The following is a 19,884-nucleotide window of genomic DNA, read 5'->3' as shown; positions in this document are numbered from 1 at the left end:
AACCAATTGGTTGGATGTGCTGTTGCTTTCCCTTGTTTTAAATGATGCTTCATTTAAAAGAAGTGAAAAGAAATGCTTTCATTTCTCCCTCTGATACAGGGAGCTGGGGAGCCAGTGGCAGGAGAGGAAGGGAAATTCTCTTTTCCCTATAAACTCTGTACTACTTGGATTTTATACTAAGTCTGTGTATTACCTATGCAAAAACAATAACGTAAAAACTATTTAATTGTTTTTAATTAAGAAGCTGTAGGAAGTTTATTTTTCCAAAATTACAACTACAGGCATATATTACTGTATCAAATCTGATAAAATCCAATTCTTTTTTTTTTGATATTTTCAGCATGTTGTTTTATTTTATTTTATTTTATTGGAGTATAGTTGCTTTACAACGTTGTGTTAGTTTCTGCTGTACAGCAGAGTGAATCAGCTATACGTATACATATATCCCCTCTTTTTTGGATTTCCTTCCCATTTAGGTCACTGCAGAGTACTGAGTAGAGTTCCCTGTGCTATACAATAGGTTCTCATTAGTTATCTATTTTATACATAGAATCAATAGTGTAAAAAATATTTAATGTTTAATTGAATATCTTCATGTGCAAATCTCACTTGGAGCCCTGGGTAGAGAGTGAGAAACATTGCATTTTTTGGCTGTATCACCAAGAATAAAAGGCCAGTGTAGCTGTTGATCAAACTGGGCCTGATGTCTCTTTACCTATTAAACATTTCAGGCCTCTAGAGACACGTTATTTCTTCTTCTCATTTGTAATGGAGTTTTTAAAGATAATCGTCTTCTGCTTGGCAATATGACTTAAATTCTTAATGGAATTTAGGGAGATAATGACAGTGACAAATATATAGGGCCCAAACATTGTTCTAAGCATTTATATATAACTTATCTAGTGCTCACCACAACCCTATGAAGTAATAGTATTTTTTTTTTGTTTGACAGGTGAGGAAACTAAGGCACAGATCGGTGATGTAGGTTGCCCTAGGTCACATTGGTGATGATGGAGCCAGGATGCAATAAAATGCTAGATAAAATGCTGTTTGCAGCTCATTAGAAAATAATAAAAAGATAAAGGAAAATGGAAAAAAAACTGTAGGTCTCTGATAATAGTTCAAATTGCTTAGTTTATTTCCTTTTTTTATGTGCGAACTTACTCCTCCGTTGACTGTCAACACATTGGCAACAGGAATGATAAAAAAATTTTTATGGATGGCCAGAGCTGGCCTTTGGGTTTTGTTTGTTTGTTTTCTACTTTCTCTGTCTACTGAAAATACTCCCCCCTTTCTAGATGCTGTCTTCTTAGGTTTCTGAGCTGAGCTCTGTTGCCATTAACTTCCATCCTTCCCACCCACCACTTCTGCACACGCTTGTTTGCGGCCTTGGAGTGAGGGTCCCAGGAGCTTGTCAGGGACTCCAGGGCTCCATGTCTTCTTCTTGTGAGTCAGTGTGAGACATGAAACAGCTTGCTGGGTTTTGTTTGCTGTCACTTCCTCCAAGGGGAGTCCCTCCTCTCGTAAAGGGAATAAAGTCTTTCCTGGGTGACCAGGGTGGGGCTCTTGGCAAGTCTTAGTTTCTCAAGAATGTTTTCTTCTCCTTCCAGCCTCTCTCCAGTTCTGCCCTTCAGATGTCTCATCACTGTTTCTTACCTACCCCTTACTGACAAATGTAGAATCCCAAATTTAAACTCTGAATGGTAAATTAAGGATTAAAATTCGCTCTTACATACAGTGCCAGGTTTCTAGAGCCAGCCTTTTATAAAATATGCATGTAGCTGCCGGGTACTGACTGAGTGCCTTCTATGTGCTTGACATCTAATGAGGCGTTTTACAAGCATTATCTCATGTACTCATCAACACTCAAGGACTTATGCGTTACATTTCCATTTTATAAATCAGGAAGTTGAAACTCAGAAAGGTTAATAAATTCCGTACACAGTTGCAGAGCTGAGAAGAGGCAGCCAGGTTTTCATTTGACATCTGGCTCCTCAGACACAGCAGGTGTTGGTGCATCTCTAGTTTTCTCACTCTTCACCTGGTCTCTGATTTCCTGCATCTCCATGACACTGATTTGGCCCTAATGTTTCTGACTGATTTCAGGACCCTGGGGTGTTATTTATCAGGGTCCTAGAGACTCAAATGCATGCAGAGCGGTTGGGTACTCTGCCCTTGTGAGGGCATCTACTCTGCCTTTGCCCGTTTGAAGACCATTTGTCCAGCTGGAGAATGGGTGCCAAGTGGAGACTGTCCTGTTGTCTTTTTCTTCCATCTATTAACAAGTTATCACTCTGCCTCAACAAGCAGACTTTACTTACTCTTGCTTATGTGTCTTTTTAAAAATAAATATTAAACATTTTAATATTTTTCAAAAAGTTTTAGCTTATAAGAATATAAGCTTGTCTTGTCTTTAGCCATCTTTGTAGGACTGTTCCAGTTTTTTGCATTCATCCTTGGTTATGTAGCTCATCTATTTTTTTGATGCATGATTTTTTGTTTTACAAAAGGTTATTTTTCTTTCAAACTACTACTGTGGTAATAATGAAAAATTAGGCAATGGAGAGAAAGTACAAAGACTAAATCACCCACGATACCACCAGCCAGGGATAACCACTGTTATTCCAAGTAGGAAATACATAGTTATAGATATCAATATAGAAAATTAGAGATCACAAAAAATGACGTGATACTATATATTCTGTTTTGTTGTGTGGTTATTTTGCTCAACAGTATAATCAAGGATATATTTCCATGCCAATAAATATACCTCCATAGCATTTTCAGTGGCTGTACATTACGCATTGTGTGGTACTAACTTAACTAGCTTAGTTTGTTTTTTGGGGGTTTTTTTTTTGGTTTTGTTTTGTTTTGTTTTGGCTATTATGTAGGACATCCCCATAGCTAAATTTTTTCTTTTATCTTTAATTATTTACTTGGGTTACATTCCATGAAGTAGAGTTGGTTCAGAGGTTATGCCTCAACCTGTTAGTACCTCTTGCCAAGATTGCCTGGCAGAAAGGCTGTTGTGTGAACTTTTAACTTCTGAGCTCATCACCTTCCAGTGTTCTCTCTTTTTGTCTTGGCCTCATTTTTCTTCATCCTGGGGATTATTCCCAGTACTTCTGCTTCTCCTTTGAAATGTGTTCTTTTCTTGACGTCTCCATATCTCCTTTTTACGGAATAGGCGGCCGCTTTGTAGAAGGCCTGCTTGATGGGAGGTGGTATTTTCAAAGGACATAAGAAAATGAAACTATTGCCCAGGACAGGCCTCCCCTTACCCTTCCACTCTCGCATCATAATCGTAATCGCTCATTTGTCTCACCTAATGTGCTGTGGTACAATCTACTTCCTCCCTTTCTGAACTGTCAGCCTTCCATATTCATGAAGTATCTGACCTGTGCAGTGAGGTCTTTTACTCCCTCTCAACCTTGAGTAAAGAGTAGCCGTGAAATTTTACCCAAAGCCCCCAAAGATACATTTGCTTACTATTTGTTGAGCATTTCTTCGTAATGTTTAGAATTTTGTATGAGAACAGAGGGGACAGAGGGAAAAAAAAAAAAAAAGACTTCTTATTGGTCCCCTAAGAGACCAGGTCATTTAAAACTACGACTCCACTGTGTTCTTCCATAGGAAACGCTGTGAGGAGGACCTTTCTTTCCAGGACATGAAATGTAAACATGGCAACATAAGTAAAAAAAAATATATTAGTACATTTTATCAATAATAGCAAATATACGCATGTATGTATATCTTAGCCCTTAATGTGTATCAGATAACGTTAAATAGATTGGCTAATCCTTACGACTCTCTCCATATACCTATTTTACAGATGGAAAACCTCAGAGATTAAAGTAATTTGCCCCAAATCAGAGAGGTAGTAATGGGGCACGGGTTAAAACCCTGTCTGTCTGACTCCATATATATTCATTCCATAATAGTAATTGAGCACTCACTGTGTGCCAGACCGCATTCTAGGGTATGAGGTGAGAGCAGGAGCGTTGCAGCTATAAGGGATTCAAGGGATTTCGGGACTCATCAAGGGAAAAGATGTGACGGGGGGTTAGCAGTAGCACACACAGGGTCTCTGGGCGATGCTTTGACAGGTTTGCCTGAAGGGTGGGGAGGCTGTCAGTGCGCAGGCCATCCCGAGGCCTAGGCGCCGGGGCCACCATTCAGAAGGGGAGGCAAGGAAACCAGAGAGCCTCGGCCGGGGCAGGTTAGAGAAATCTGAAGGGCAGCTGCAGCCTGGGGTCTTTATAGCCACGGGGCTTATCCTATCTGTGGTTTGCAAATGTCAGGTGCAGTTTTGCAGAGCATGCAACGTGGGCAGGCTGTAAACCGCTAAACTCTGCTTAGTGGGGCCATCTTTTAAACAACTGGGTCTGTGAAAAGTTTGAGGTTGGCGCTGGAGGGTTTTGAGCTGTGGGTCTCAGCCTGCTGTGAAGAAGTAAAGCTAGGAGTCAATATACAGAAGCCATCTTGGCTCATGTATACAAAACAGTGACCTCATTCTTACCCACCAAGTTACACTGTTTGGTACAAACTCAAGGGGACCTGAGATGGGACTTGTGCCGGACCTCAAACAACAGAAGACAGGGGCTTCCCCGGGGGCGCAGTGGTTGAGAGTCCGCCTGCCGATGCAGGGGACACGGGTTCGTGCCCCGGTCCGGGAGGATCCCACATGCCGCAGAGCAGCTGGGCCCGTGAGCCATGGCCGCTGAGCCTGCACGTCTGGAGCCTGTGCTCCGCAGTGGGAGAGGCTGCAGCAGTGAGAGGCCCGCGTACTGAAAAACAAAAGAACAGAAGACAGGCCTGTACAGTGGAGCTCACGTAAAAGAGAATAGAGGAAGAACAAAGTTTAGGGGCGTCTGGAGAAAACCCTACCTCCCCAGCTAACTTTCCTACCCATAGACATGATTGCCATCCGTCTCTCATCATTCCCTCACTCAGTTCCCAGGGCTTCATTTTTGTGGTTGTGGTTGTTGTTTTATTCATGTGAGAATGAAGAAAACAACCTGATTTGTCTCAGTTATAATGACTTTCTTCTGGGGTGTTTCAGGGCCCTGCACTTGCTGATGGGAACGTCAGCGGAGCCCCTCTGGGTGGAAGGCAGCGTTTGTTCAGGGGCTGGTGGGCGGAGGTGTGTCCGTTAGAGTAGGGTTTGGGTTTGGGCTGCCAGGTGAGCCCTAGGAGACTGAGATGTGCTTCCTGCTGAGTTGGGTGTGGTCCGGTCCCCTGGAGCTCTGGAGGGCAGTGGCTGCTCCTGGCTGTCTTGCTGCCCGCTGGGTATTTCCTGAAGGGGTTGCCCACCGTAACTGAGAGGCGAATTATTTAATCTCTGCTTCTTTAGTAGCAAGGTGGAGGTAATGGCATCTGCCCTGCTTCTACCTCATGGTGTAGTTATAAAATGTAAAAGGTGTGATGTATGTGGCATGCTTTAAAGTATAAGGATAATTACCCGAAGGCCAACATTTGTCATTGTTTGGCAGAATAAAACGTCCTTGTGGCTGTCGGTTTCAGTATGCTATTGTTTTGGAGTCAGTCCTTTAGACTCCAGTTTCCTGTCTGGGGTCGTGACTCTATGAATGGTAACTGAGGAAAGTAGCAGTTAAGCTCAATCATATAGTGCTGCTGTAATGGTAGAGCTCCGTGGAAATTAAATCGTACACAGTAACTGACGTCCTATGGGTCTATTATGTTTTTCATTTCCCCATAAATCTGTTTTCTGTTACTTAGAACTTCCTATTCATGTAGGCACCAGCAGCAACCTAGGAATATTTGCGGCAGTGAGTTACAAGAACAAGCGTCCAGGGCCATCCCAGCACCTGTTTCATTCCTTTTCCACAAAATTGTTGAGATTATATATGTTACAGAAAGGATGTTTTTCTGTATGTTTGAAACTTTCCATAACAAAAAGTGAGATAATAATAAAGTTAAACAAGAATTATCAAGAGGGGAACAATTCTAATTAGCATTAAAATACCACTGTCTAGAGAAACCTGATAGTGTGCTTGTCCTGGTGATGTCCAGGTAGAGATTAGGTGTGGTGAACTCCTTTAGTGGAGAAGGAAAGATCCAGGGACAAACTGGAATACCTTGCACAAACAGCTGCCTGTTTGCACCCAGAGTCCTGAGCAAATATTATTAAGGTATTGTTTGATGCCAGTTTGGCAGTCAAGAAGGACATTCATTTGGGGTAGAATGACAAACCAGGTCATCTGTGGGTGAAGACTTACATTAATTGAGCACCTACTACATGCCGTGTACTTTGTGTTTAGGAAATATATATATGCAGTTTCAGAATGTGTCCTACACAAAAGAGGTCTGCGTTTCTACATTTATAACTAAATAATACTCTTATAATTTTAAAAAGTCATTGAAAGTTTAAAGTGCATTTTGTTGTTTTTATGAGTTTTTTAAGGATAAACCTCAAAACACTTGTGTAAAGAGATATATATCTCTGAAGGGTTTGTATTTACTTTCCTTTTCTGGTAATGGAGATTTCTATGCCACGAGAGAATTTTTTTTTTAAACATTCTAGGTTAACATGTATATCTGTGATTGTTGCACAGTTTATGTCTCTGGGTGGTAGAAAGGTCTGGATATGTAGTGACTGGAAAATTTGTATTGTTTTCTGGAAAATTTTATTCAAGAATAAAAAGGATTTGAATAGAGAGATAAATCTTGCTTTTCAAGGCAAGATTCAGTATTATAGAGATGTCAGTTCTTCCCAAGTAATGTATAAATTTGGTGTGATTCTAGTCAAAGCTCAACAGTTTTTCATAATGAACTTGACAAGCTGATGCTAGAATTCATTTGGAAGAGAAAATGTGTAAGAATAGCCAGGAAATTTGAAAAAGAACAGTGGAGACAGGATAAAGACTCATAAAGCAAGAGGAATTGAAGAGGGTAATATTGGTACATGTTTTATATATATGTATATAGTTGTCATTTTAAATCAAGGAAAGGATAGACTATTAAACTGATGATGTTGGGATTCTTAATTTTCCATTCAGAGAAAAACATATATCTATAGATACCTACCTTTCACTATACCCCCCCAAAAAAATTCTGAATAGATTAAAAGGCTAAATATAATCTATAAAAATAGCATACGAGAGCTTTTTTTTTTTTTTTACAGTCCCTGGGTTAGGAAGTAAGATGATTGATAAGTTTGATTGCATGAAATATTAAATTGGACAAAAAAACCCAAGAAGATTAAACAAAGTTGACAAGCAATAGATTGGGTGGAAATATTTCCTCCAGTATAAAAATCAAAGGGGCAGACCCCTTGAAGGCAGTCGCCATGTGCCAGCTGTCCTCCTGAAGGGGAGCTGTACACCCACTGCCATGGGAAAGGACTCCCGCCCCTGGCAGGCTGGACCCGCCTCCTCACGCTTAGTAACTCCCGGCCTCCCCATCCACTTCTCAGGATGCTTACAAGCCCCGTCGGAAGTACAGACGCCAGCGGGGAGCAGAGGAGCTGCTGGATGAAGAATCACGGGTCCACACGACGCTTTTGGAATATGGCAGGTAACGAAGGCGGCCCAGTCTGAAGTGTCTATTTGATAAAACCATTGAAAAGAAAAGCTAATTTAAATCGCTTCACTGGGGTGAACTTGGTTGGTTTTCACCTGACTGAGTCTACGGGTTTGAGCCTGTGATTGCCAGCACCGGGGACTTTTCTCCCTGGTGTGGAATTAGCTCAGTTTCTGCGGGTAGCTTCTCTGGTGGTAGTAGAGGCCTGATCTTTGAAGTTCCTCAGCAAGCCCCCATCCCCGGCTCTGCCCTCCTCGGGGAGCTGGGAAGCGTGGGGCGTTCACAGAGGCCCAGGTGGGCTGCCCCTCATGCCCCTGCCGTATGTTAACATCTTCAGGTAAACTAAGAATTGAAGGCAGTTACAGCAGTTTTACTTTGTGTCAGAGTCTAATCGTTTTGGTTCCCTGTGAAGAATTGTCCTGACCAGGAAAATGAAGAATTTAGAAGTAGTTTTGTCACTTCTTAAAAACATCTCTAGGGCTTCCCTGGTGGCGCAGTGGTTGAGAGTCCGCCTGCCGATGCAGGGGACACAGGTTCGTGCCCCGGTCTGGGAAGATCCCACATGCCGCGGAGCGGCTGGGCCCCTGAGCCATGGCCGCTGAGCCTGCGCGTCCGGAGCCTGTGCTCCGCAACGGGAGAGCCCACAACAGTGAGAGGCCCGCGTACCAAAAAAAAAAAAAAAAACTCTAAGTTTTAAAAATACAGTTCTTATAGCCTCAGTTTTCAGTTACACACACACACACGCACACGCACACGGAAATGCTTCTCCTCGTTGAATCTTTTGCTTGGCTCTGGGGTATTAACCTTCCTTTGTGTCCTGAATTTTCTATTTAGGGTCACTGATTCCTTGATGTGAGTATGTCTCCTGTGCTTCCTCCCCCTCTGCTCGGAGTGATTGCTGTGTGCTGCCCTGCTCATAACCCAGCCCACACTGGGGGGCTGGAAGTAACAGCACTGCCACTAGCATCTCCAAGTGAGCATCTGATGGCTTCTCCCTCTAGGGTACTGGAGACAGCCAGAAGGAAATTAAGGCTTAATTGCCTTACTTATGCCATCTCTCAAATGGAATTGCAGTTGCCGCTTTTTGTTTGTTTGTTCATTTGTTTGTTTTTGAGAGAGTAATGCGGGCTCAGATCCTTTCTTCCTGAGAATGAAAGCTAGTCCGTTTCATTCAAAGGAAGTTGTTAGTTCTGGCCCTGACCTGAGCGTGAGGGCTGCCCCACAGCTCACCAGCTGTTGCTGCGAATTGAGCTGCTTCTGAGTCAGGCACCTCCAGACCAGCGACATAATTTGCAGGGCCCAATCAGTGTAAAATGAAAATGCAGGGCACGTTAGGCCCCTGAGAATCATGAATAATGATTAATCATTAAGGATTTCATGACAGCGGCAACAGCCAAATGCGGGGCCCTTCGGGCGTGAGGTCCCGTGCCACTGGACGAGTTGCACGCCTTGGACACTGTGAGGGGGGCTCTCTAGCCACCCCTCAGCTGCAGGCGGGCACACGAGACTGCGCTGGTCCGGGCGAGCCAGAGCTGGAGAGGCAGCCTCTGGGAGTGTCACATGTTCTGGAGCCAGAGAAGACTTAGGGAAGTGTAGTTTTGGTAGTTTGTATTGTTCATACCTCCATTTTTTCCAATATCCAGTATGTATCTCAGAACTAGCCTTAGTTCTTATTGGTGGGATCATGCTGACTCCTGATTTCTGAGCCTGGGGTGGGTGTTTGATGAAGCCTTTTTTTGTTTGTTTTTTAGGAGATGGGGTTATTTTGCCTTTTTTTTTTTTTTAAGCTTTTCTGGTAAGGAGAGGGTGAGTTTGTGAAGGTGGAGAATTCTGATGGTTTATTCAGCTCATTCCCCATTTTGAGAATGATGAAGACGGCATTCAGAAAGGTTAAAAAATAACCTGCCCAAGGTCAACTGCTAACTATTAAGAACTAGTAAGAGCCTCAAAGTGGGACTTGAACTCAGGTTTGCTGGACTCCAAAAACATGTCATCATCATTATCTACAAATGTTGTTTGAGCCTCTGGTGAGAGTTCGGTTCTTGATTTTAGGAAGACAGGCCCAGCGTTGGTTGTTTGATCTGAGACTGAACAACCAGAGAGTGGTTATTACAGCTGACAGAGCAAATGGGATAAAACTTATAGCCCCAAGAAGTGTCCTTTTATTCCCCTTCCTTGGGCAGGCTGCTCGCCTCCTTTCTGTCTCTCTTACTCCTCCCTTAGGGTTTTAAGTCAATACTCTCCACTGCTTGAGATCTTTCCCATTTGATGAGGATTATATAACAATGTCTTTATGAAGGACTTTGAACAGTTTGTCTCATGTAGAAAAAGGAAATGTCAACTGTTAGGTGCTATCCCCACCACCACCACCACCACCATCATCACCATAATCACAATCATCATCATCACCACCATCATCATTCTCATCACCACCACCACCAACACCATCATCATCACCACCAACACCATCATCATCACCACCAACACCATCATCATCACCATCACTATCATCACCATAATCATCATCACCACCAACACCATCATCATCACCACCACCAACACCATCATCACCACCACCATCATCACCATAATCACAATCATCATCATCACCACCATCATCATTCTCATCACCACCACCACCAACACCATCATCATCACCACCAACACCATCATCATCACCACCAACACCATCATCATCACCATCACTATCATCACCATAATCATCATCACCACCAACACCATCATCATCACCACCACCAACACCATCATCACCACCAACACCATCATCACCACCATCATCACCATCGCTATCATCACCATAATCATCATCACCACCAACACCATCATCATCACCACCAACACCATCATCATCACCACCAACACCATCATCATCATCACCAACACCATCACTACCATCACCACCAACACCATCATCATCACCACCATCATCATTATCATCACCATCATCTACCTCTTCATCACTATCACCATCACCACCATCATCTTCATCACCATCATCCTGAGCAGCAGCAGTTTTCAGTTCTCAGATGCCCTTAAATGTGACCTTTAGATTCAGATGAGGAGCCTCACCTGAGCCCCTCCTTTCAGTTCTCCTCGTCCCTATGTTCTCCTTACCCCCAGCTCTAGCCCTCCCTCCAGCTCCTTTATGAGAAGCCTTACCCTCTTCCCTTTCCTTCCTAATCCAGCAAGGCTGGGCGCCTGCTGCCTCAGGGACTCACTCCACCCCTCCCTGCCTCCCCCTCACTGTTGTGGCACCCCTTAATTGCTTATCCCCACCTAGGAATCCTAATCCCTCATCTGTTGTCAGTGCTTCTGTTTTCCTCTTCATCTCGCCTCTTGACAAGAGGGAAAATATTTTGACTCCTACAGTAAGAAGGTCGGAAAACAGTGTTTCTTCTTTGGGGTTAGAGGTCAGTCATCAGCCTAAGCCCACAGAGCATCTGGCTTTGAGGCCCGCATCCCAGTTTCTTCTCCCTTTTTTGACTTTCAGTTGCTCAAATAAGGCTAGACTTTGAGCCTGGCCAACTATGCTGAGGACCTTACGGACTGTGTGTCTTGTTAAAAACATGTTGGGTATATTTGTTTAAATGTTATGTTGTTGGGAAAACAAGACTCATAGTTTCAATTTTAGACTTAAACACAATTGTATCTTTATAGTATTTCAATTATATTATGGGTCCAATCAACTTTTAAGAGCTAAACTTAAACAACTAACCACACTATGAAACTGTCACTGTGGGGAAGTGCATTTTAAGTGCATATGACATGTCTCTCCCAACCTGTGTCCCCTCTGAAGGCCCATGACATGCTCATAGAGTATTTAGTAAATGCTCGTTGACTGAACAAAGAACAGAATCCACAGTCCTTAGTATTTAGGGCTTTTTTATGCCCTTGATTTGTTCTGGATTCCAGACAATGTGATATGTCTTACTTTGCCCTAGGGGAGAAAGTTAGTTTGTTTTCTAGAACTGTGATGTGCAGTATGGTAGCCAGTAGCCACGTGTGACTGTTGAGCACTTACAATGTGACTAGTATGGCTCAGGAACAGAATTTTAACAGTTAAGTTAAATTTAAATTTTTTTATTACATGCTTTAGTTATTGGAATATGTTTAAGTATGTCTGGAATAACTTGGGTATGTGAACACTGATTTAAAGTTCTAGAAGATGTACATCCTTGATGATAAAGACCGAGTCCTGGGTCTGGAGTGTGAGGAAGTGACTGGGTGGTGAGAGGGCTGGAGCTCTGTTGGTGTTGACGGTGTAGACGTCAGCCGGGTTGGTGGGTCAGAGCTAACAACGGGAAATCCAGGAGCACACTGAAGCACGTGGCACTGCATATCAGGCTGGTGCTCGAGAGGAAAGGGCCCAGCTGACAGGGCAAGAGGAAAGGTAGGTTGTAGGATACAGCATGAAAGGATGCTCTAGGAAGGATGAAAGAGAAGTAAATGTGTTTGTAGTAGAAATAAGTTGAAGCATCTCCTTGCTCTTCGTGAGGATGATAGGCAAAAGGGTATCATGTTCTCCTGGTGAAACTCAAACAGCACGGAAGAGTCTCCCAGAGATGTGGGACCAGTGAGCAAATGAGGCAGGCGTTGATAGGCAGCTGAGGACAGCTCTTTTTTGTCATGGAAGAGTTGCCACTATGTCACATGGAGAAGGAAACCTTTACAAGAGTCAGCAGGACTCTTCATTCAGCAAACGTTAATCAAGTACTTACTATGTGCCAGGCACTGCACTAGACGCCGGGGATACAAAAGTAAATATTCATAGCAGCACTCTTCACAGTCACCAAAAAGTGGAAACAAACCAGATGTCCATCAGCTGCTGAATGGACAAAATGTGTTTTTTTCATACAATGGGATACTATTGAGTCATGAAAAGGCCTTAAGTACTGATTCATGCTATAATATTGATGAACTTTGAAAGCACGCTAAGTGAAAGAATCCAGGCACAAAAGGCCACACGTTGTATGATCCCATTTATATGAAATGTTCAGAATAGGCAAATCCACAGAGACGGAAAGTAGATTAGTGGTTGCCAGGGGAAGGGGATAGGGGAAAATTGGACTAACTGCTATTTATGTATATTAGGTGTGGAGCTCTTTGGGTGATGGAACTATTCTAGAATTAGACAGTAGTGGTGGTTGCACAAAATAGTGAATACACTAAAAACCACTGAAGTATACATTTTAAAATGGTGAATTTTATGTTATATGAATTACACCTCAATTTAAAAAATGTAAAGAAAGAAAAAGTGAATGGGGCTTCCCTGGTGGTGCAGTGGTTGAGAGTCCGCCTGCCGATGCAGGGGACACGGGTTCGTGCCCTGGTCCAGGAAGATCCCACATGCCGCGGAGCGGCTGGGCCCCTGAGCCATGGCCGCTGAGCCTGCGCGTCCAGAGCCTGTGCTCTGCAACAGGAGAGGCCACAACAATGAGAAGGCCGTGTACCGCCAAAAAAAAAAAAAAAAAAAGTGAATGAAGCAAATTTCCTCCCCTCCAGGGCTCAACAGACAGATTGCACATAACACATAATTATTGGACTCCGTGGGTGTCAACACAGAAGTGCATATCTGTGTGGGCCTAACCTAGTTTTGGGTGGTCAGAAAAGTCTTCCCAGAGCCTCTGTCTTTAAGGAGAAGTAGCTGGGACCTGGGAATTGAAATACTCAGATTTAGCTGTTTACTGCTTTATTTGGAAAATCTGTAAAGTTCCTGGGCCTTAGATAAGGCCCGTCTGCCTGAGGGTATGTCTTCTGCCCTGAAGGTCTCCACAGACTGAAGGCCTGGGAAACAAAAGAATACCCAGGGTGCAAGGACCCTTCTAGGAGTGGGAAGCTTCAGAGAGACCCTCTGTTGGTCAGCGCTCCCCGGTTCAGGACACAAAACCTTTCCACTAGTTTCAGCAGAAAGGATTGATTGCAGGGGTGGATGGGAGGAGTTAAGAGATGTGACGTAGGCTGAGCAGGGTCACTTCCCAAGTGTCACATTAGATCTGGGCTGCCTGGGATGCAGCTTCTGCCTCCGTCATCAGGAAGCTAGTGAACAGCCTGTGGAGTTGGGAAGCTGGTACTGCAGCTACTGACAGAGAAACCACCCACTTTGCCAAAATCAGAAAACCACCGTGACAGCTTCTGGCCCCAGAACCAGGTTACTGCTACTGTGATCCGCACCAGTGCAGTGAATCCTTTGTGCTTTTGCTGTCTCCTTCTCTACCTGCTACACGTTCAGAACTCCAGCAAATGCATCTCATTGATGGAACATAAGTAGTATTCAGAGCCCCAGGTGCAAGAGAGTATGGAAAATAGAGTTGTTTGTTCTCCTGCCTCCACGGTATAGTAAGATGCTAGATGTTGACTAAGCCAGTTGACTGAATCTGCCATAAGGTCCTGTACAGGATTTGGGTGGATACTCAACACATAACTTTAGTCTGCTGCACTTTGGGCCTGTAGATCTGTGCCTAGAGGATGGGCACAGTGTAACCGGCAATGACTTTTGGTCTCTCCAGTTATAAGACAACCTGTTGCAAGGTCGGGTGATACTTTTGGCTTCTTGATTTCTCCATTTTTCTTGGAGAAGGATGCAGACAGGCAAACAGGCAGTTGGACATGATTTCTGTCCAGGAAGTAGGGGGAACACGTACAGGCACAGGGATGGATCAGCCAGGGCAGAATGTTTGAGCAACTGAAAAGTTTCCAACCCAAACTACCCAGCCTGTAGTTTGTATCTCCTTCCGGCCCTCCCGTACCGTCAGTGGTAATTTATAGAAATCCTATGGAAGCTGTTTCAACAGGGCTTGGGATCATGTTTGCAATCCCATATCAGTGGTACAAAGCTCAGAGAAGTGAAGCAATTTCCCCCATGTTACACAGTTTGCTGGTACCAGAGTGAAGACTCTAGCTAAACCCATTGTCCTGACTTTCTACCAGACTCAACTGTAAACTAAGCCTGTGATTTGTCACAGAGTTCTAAGAAATCCTGTGCCCAAGTGTGTGTTTCCCTTCACACTCATCACATGGCAGGCAAAGCACTGGTCCCAGATGGAGATTTTCAGATTGAAAGTGGAACTGACTTTTGGAAATGACTAAAACCATCCAAAGCAAAGTCTGGGAACACTTCAAAGAAGAGGTGGCTTTAGAGCTGAGGTGTGAGGAGTGATTAGGAAAGTAGGAGGAGCCAGGAGAATAACACAGTATGCAGAGCTCTGCTCAGGGGCCGATGCACAGGAGTGGGGAAGGTGACCTGCTGGCGGTGAGTGAAGCTCAGCCGTTGTTAGGCGGGGCCGTGGAAGGGAGGCCCTAGTGACAGTGCCCACAAGGGTGGCAGGTGATCCCTGCCAGTGACAGATGTGGGCCAGGCCAGCGGGAGGTTGAATAAGGGTTGGGAAGGAAGAGGGGGCGTGGAGGCCCGAGACCAGGTGGGAGGCCAGCACACGACGCAGCAAGCAGGGTGAGGGCAGAGCAGGAGCCCTTAATTTGTTTTTCTTAAATGGTTGCATGTGATTTTATTTCTTTAAAAACTATTTAAAGGTAAGTGAATTTGGGTGTTTTGCATTACGGTTTTTGTTCTAGGTCGAATGGTTTTTGCATTGCTTTAAAAAATAGATATTGGGCTTCCAATGGTGGCGCAGTGGTTGAGAGTCCGCCTGCCGATGCAGGGGACACGGGTTCGTGTCCCGGTCCGGGAAGATCCCACATGCCGCGGAGCGGCTGGGCCCGTGAGCCATGGCCGCTGAGCCTGCGCGTCCGAAGCCTGTGCTCCGCGGCGGGAGAGGCCACAACAGTGAGAGGCCCGCGTACCGCAAAAAAATAAATAAATAAAATAAAAAATAGATATTAATTAGAACCTGAAAAGTTAATGTAAACTAAAGTGCATTTGTGAGCATCTTTGAATTTAAACTTGGCATGAAGTGAGCACACAACGTTATTGGCGTCATGCTTGGATTGTGTTTGAGAATAAAAAATGGGCTGGACATGAGGTTATGAAAGTAGTCATTTAGAGAGCATGTTTAGCTTGAGCCAACACATGCACATATCATACAGATATTTTTAAGGCTTTTAGCTTAAACCGTGGATCTGAGATACAGTTTCTGATTCAAAGAGTAATAATCGCACTTAAAGAGAACGTTGCACTCTGCAGGGAGAGTTCCCATTTATAGTATTTATATGGCAAATAGAACGGCGGGCCCTTTATTCAGAAACAGTGGGATATGTTTTTGGTTTAGGCACTTGAAACATGTTCTCCAGTCACCAAATAGCCTAAATTCTTTGTGGTGCTTTTCATATAAAAATCCAACTAAAATGCCTGTGATCAAATTTATTTTTTTAATAGTAACTGAACTCCCCTCTTTTGTGGCTTGCAGGAGGTATGGATTTAGCCGCCAGAGCAAAGCAGAGAAGGTAAGAAAAGCTTGGCTAATGGGAGAGAATGTTTGAGAGACGCAAGTGCTACTTCCCTTTGCCTCTGTCCCACGCGGACAGGCTCCCAGCAGGGGTGGGACAGCAGGGCCCTGGTCCTTGGGCAACCCTGGGCAGCGGGGATGTACCAACAGCCTTTGGTCCCTGAATCTCCCTCGTGGCATCCCCAGTCTGTTGCCCGTGCAGGCTGCGGAGCTGAGGCAACACCTCATCATGGGACTGGAAGTGAAGGGCGATTGGAAGTCATGACACCAGGGTCAAACAGACGGCCTCTAATAACTCTAAAACTGTAGAGATGAAGTCCACTCCCAGAGCCCTTAGCACTCCTCATCTGATGAGAGAGGCCCTACACAGGTGTCAGCAGGCTGATGGCGGTGAGAGAGAGCACGTTACAGGCTGGCCCTGTACTAAGACAACCTGGTGTGGAAAAAACGGAAAGTCAAGATGGGGTTTTATAAGTTCCTAAAAGAGTATCAAGGATTTCTCTTCATTCATGTATTTTTTTATATGTATCAGTATTCATTCATGGTTCTTAATTGTCAGCCGCAGGGCAGGCATATAAATCTTATAGTGCCAAACCTTTCCTGTGTTCAGGCCCTTTGTTCAGGGCTCTACGTGTATTTTTTTCACTGATTCCTCTGAACAGCTCTGTGAGGAAGATACTTATTTCTGTTTTTCAGGACAGAAAGCTGAGGTTCAGAGAGGCTCAGTGATTGGCCTAAGATCACACAGCTCCTAGAGTGCCCTAATAAGAATCTGAACCCACATCTGTGTGGCATCAAAGCCTGTGCTCTTACCCACTGCCTCCTCAATAATAACATGCTAACTAAAGCGGCCAGCGGCCTCTTGAAAACGAGAGTCCACGGCTTGGGATCTAGTAACACCTCTTTCCTCATTCCCCTCCTGACCCCCAGATTTTCTCGAATGAGACACCACTCTGCCTGCTGTTCTCCTGCCACCCCTCCTCTGTCCAGATCCCCCATTCCTCCGTCCTTCCAGGAAGCCTTCCCTGACCCCGGCCTCCCTCTGCTTTCTGTGGCCATTGTCTCAGTCCTTGGAGGGCACTGACCGTGACTTGGAGCATACGCTCTAAAGCCAGACTGGCTGGCTTCAAATCCTAGCTCCTCCCCTTCCCTGTGTGACTTTGGTCAGTATACTTTGTTGTGCCTTAGTTCACAGCATCTGTGAAATGGGGGCAGAAATTGTACTACCTCACAACGGTGTTGTGAAGATTAAACTATAAAGGATGTGGAATCATCCAACCCATAGTGCACATTTACTAAGCATTAACGATCATCATTATTATGATTCTCATTAACAGTCATTTATGCATTCATTATGACATCTTCTTTTTTGGTTTTCTTATTATTTCTTCCACATTTGTGTTTTCACTCAACCAAACAGCCGTTTCCTCCAAAGCAAGGTTCTTTTTCTGGATTTGAGTGTCATGTGGCGTCTAGTGTATAAGAATTTGATGTGTATGTGTAATATGTAATTTTAAGTCTGGAAAGAATGTCTGTGTATATGACTATATTCTGAAATAAGGCAGTTTGGTTATGATTGGAAAAATCGTGAGATGCCCATGAAATATTATTTGCATTGGCCTTGCCTTATCATTCTCATGTGAGATGGCACATTTGAACTGGAAGTCTTATCCCCTGTAGATATATGCAGGCGCTCAGGCCATGCCCCAGGGTCAGTCATAGGCTTGTTATAGAAATTCATCTCAGAACTGGGATGGTCTCAGAAGGGTATCTGAGGGCAGTCCTCTCATTCAACCCTAGAAGACCCCAGTATCCAGAGAAGGTAAGCCTGAGGTTGCCAGCTGGTGAATGGCAAAGATGGAGCTAAAACCAAGAACCCTAGACTTGCAGCCCAGGTTTGGGGAGCAGCCGTTACTCCAGGTGTCCTGAGTGTGGTGCGGTACATTTAGAGCTTGAGCTGGGTCCATAGCCTGGAGCTTGATCACCAGGGCAAGCAGTTTAGAGTCTTATTCTTCAGGCCAGTGGTTTTCAAACTTTGCTGACCACTCTTGGCAGTAAGAACTCTGTTTTTCATCATGTTTCAGTACACACACACACACACACACACACACACACACACCCCTGCAGATACAACCCCAAAAACAAAAGTTTCACAAAGCGGTACATAACCCTTTACTACCTGTAGTGCACTTGGATGTGTTGTGTTCTGTTATTTTTATTTCATTTATTTAGATGCCAATCATACCTGCTAAATTACTTTCATATCCCACTAATGGGTCTCTGTTGAAAAACAGGCAGTGATCTTAAGGCAGCGATCTGCTCTTAGCAGGAACTAAAGTAGGGGAAGACCCAAGCAAAGTGTAAGGGTAAGTCTGGCAAAGGTGTATGACCTGATGGGAATTGTGTCGGCGAACAGTTCAGAAATGGAGGCGGGCGTTGGGTGAGACCCGAGGCTCCAGCTGCTTGGGCTGTGGTTGTAGTGGAAGCCCCGGTCTCTGAACCTCGCTCTCTTTCCCCGAGACTGGGTGACTTGTCCAGATCTGTGTGTTTTCTTTCACAGACTCACTGTCCTTTGCAGTGTTGTCCTTTCTCTACTGAATCTCCCACTGCAGCGCTCAGCTGTTTTCCCACCTTCCCTTCCAGGCCGAGGACAAGAAAATGGCACTTCCCACAGGGCTGTTAGCTGCAGAGAAGGCCGACGCCCGCGAGGAAGACGAGCTTCAGGCTGCTGAAGAGGTGAGTGGTCCACGTAGCCCCTGAGGTTTCCGCCTGAGTCTTTGGGGGAAATCTCGCTTTCATCCGCAGCTCTCCAGGATGGCCAGCTGCCTCTCACAGCCAGCTGCTGTTGGCTGCTGGCCTTTCGCGCCCTTTTCAGCTTCCTTTCATCACCTCTCATGAGGCTCACCGTAAAACGAGACCGGCTGAAATAGCCCTTGGATTCCACTGCGAAGACCTATTGCAACACCCTGCTTAAGTCTTGTGTGGTCAGACCTGCTCACTGCTACCTCTCCCCGTTCTTCTTTTAGCAGCGTATTCAGTCCCTGATGACCAAGATGACTGCCATGGCACGTGAGGAGGTGAGGCAGGCATGGTCATGTGGGTGGGCGTGGTGTGGAGGTGGAGGCTCGGCACCACCTGGGCTCTGCTACGAGGGGGCCTCTTCCAAGTGTCCACCTTCAGGGCCCTCTCGTTTCAGCACCCTGCTTCCCGGTATCTTGGGATCTTTCTTTTGGAAACCTTTTATACATGCACGGTGTTGCCGTCCATGGGAACCTCTAGGAGGGAGATTTGAAGGACCCATGTGAAGACAGGATGTCCCAGCTGGGATGGCATCACAGGGCCCCCGCAGGAGAGCTGTGGTTCAGCCCTGCCTCTCCATAACTGCGTGTGGCGTCCCATGCCAAAGGAGCCCTTGTTTCCCTCCTACACCATCTAGGTAGATGATAGGGTACTAAATTTATATTCATTCTTCCCAGAGCTCATGACCTGTGTTAAAAGGTTTAACCAAGTGCTTTGAAAGGAGAATTCCTTTTTAGGGCAGGAAGGGCCTGTGGCAGTCAAGAGGTAGTTCAGGAATTCTGAGATCCCTTTTCCTCTCCCATTTGTACTTTTTTCCTCTGAGTCCTATGCCTGCCAAGTTCCCTTCAGGCTCTTTTTAGTGATCCTCAGCAGTAAAATCCCTGGAATGATTTTCCAGGATACCCAGGGTTGGAGGAGAATCTAACACAGCCTGCTGAGTGACTCAGGAGGAGGGAGGTGACTTAACCTGTGCCCTGAAGCTCGTTTTCTCCCTTCCGTGTTTCCGAACCCATGAGCAAAAGCCAAATTATTTTTTCCCCCTGGGAATATTATCTATTTTACTTTAATAGTGTTCAGGGTTTCCAGTTGTGTGAAAGACAGTGCACGGCCTTGAGAACACACC

General features: G+C 44.9%; 1 protein-coding gene across 1 annotated transcript in view; it reads left to right on the top strand.

Annotated features, from left to right (window-relative positions):
* Positions 1-19,884, top strand: part of CCDC93 (coiled-coil domain containing 93) — an 87,361-nt gene that overhangs the window by 19,376 nt on the left and 48,101 nt on the right. Inside the window, exons 7-10 of the mRNA XM_060016927.1 lie at positions 7,436-7,536; positions 15,924-15,960; positions 18,606-18,698; positions 18,989-19,039. Coding sequence (XP_059872910.1) covers positions 7,436-7,536; positions 15,924-15,960; positions 18,606-18,698; positions 18,989-19,039 — 282 coding nt within the window. The remainder of the gene's footprint in view (positions 1-7,435; positions 7,537-15,923; positions 15,961-18,605; positions 18,699-18,988; positions 19,040-19,884) is intronic.

The sequence above is a fragment of the Delphinus delphis genome, chromosome 7, assembly GCF_949987515.2.
Source record: "Delphinus delphis chromosome 7, mDelDel1.2, whole genome shotgun sequence".
NCBI classification, from domain to species: domain Eukaryota; kingdom Metazoa; phylum Chordata; class Mammalia; order Artiodactyla; family Delphinidae; genus Delphinus; species Delphinus delphis.
Note: the sequence above shows the minus strand (reverse complement) of the source record. Positions and strands in the feature narration are given on the sequence as shown.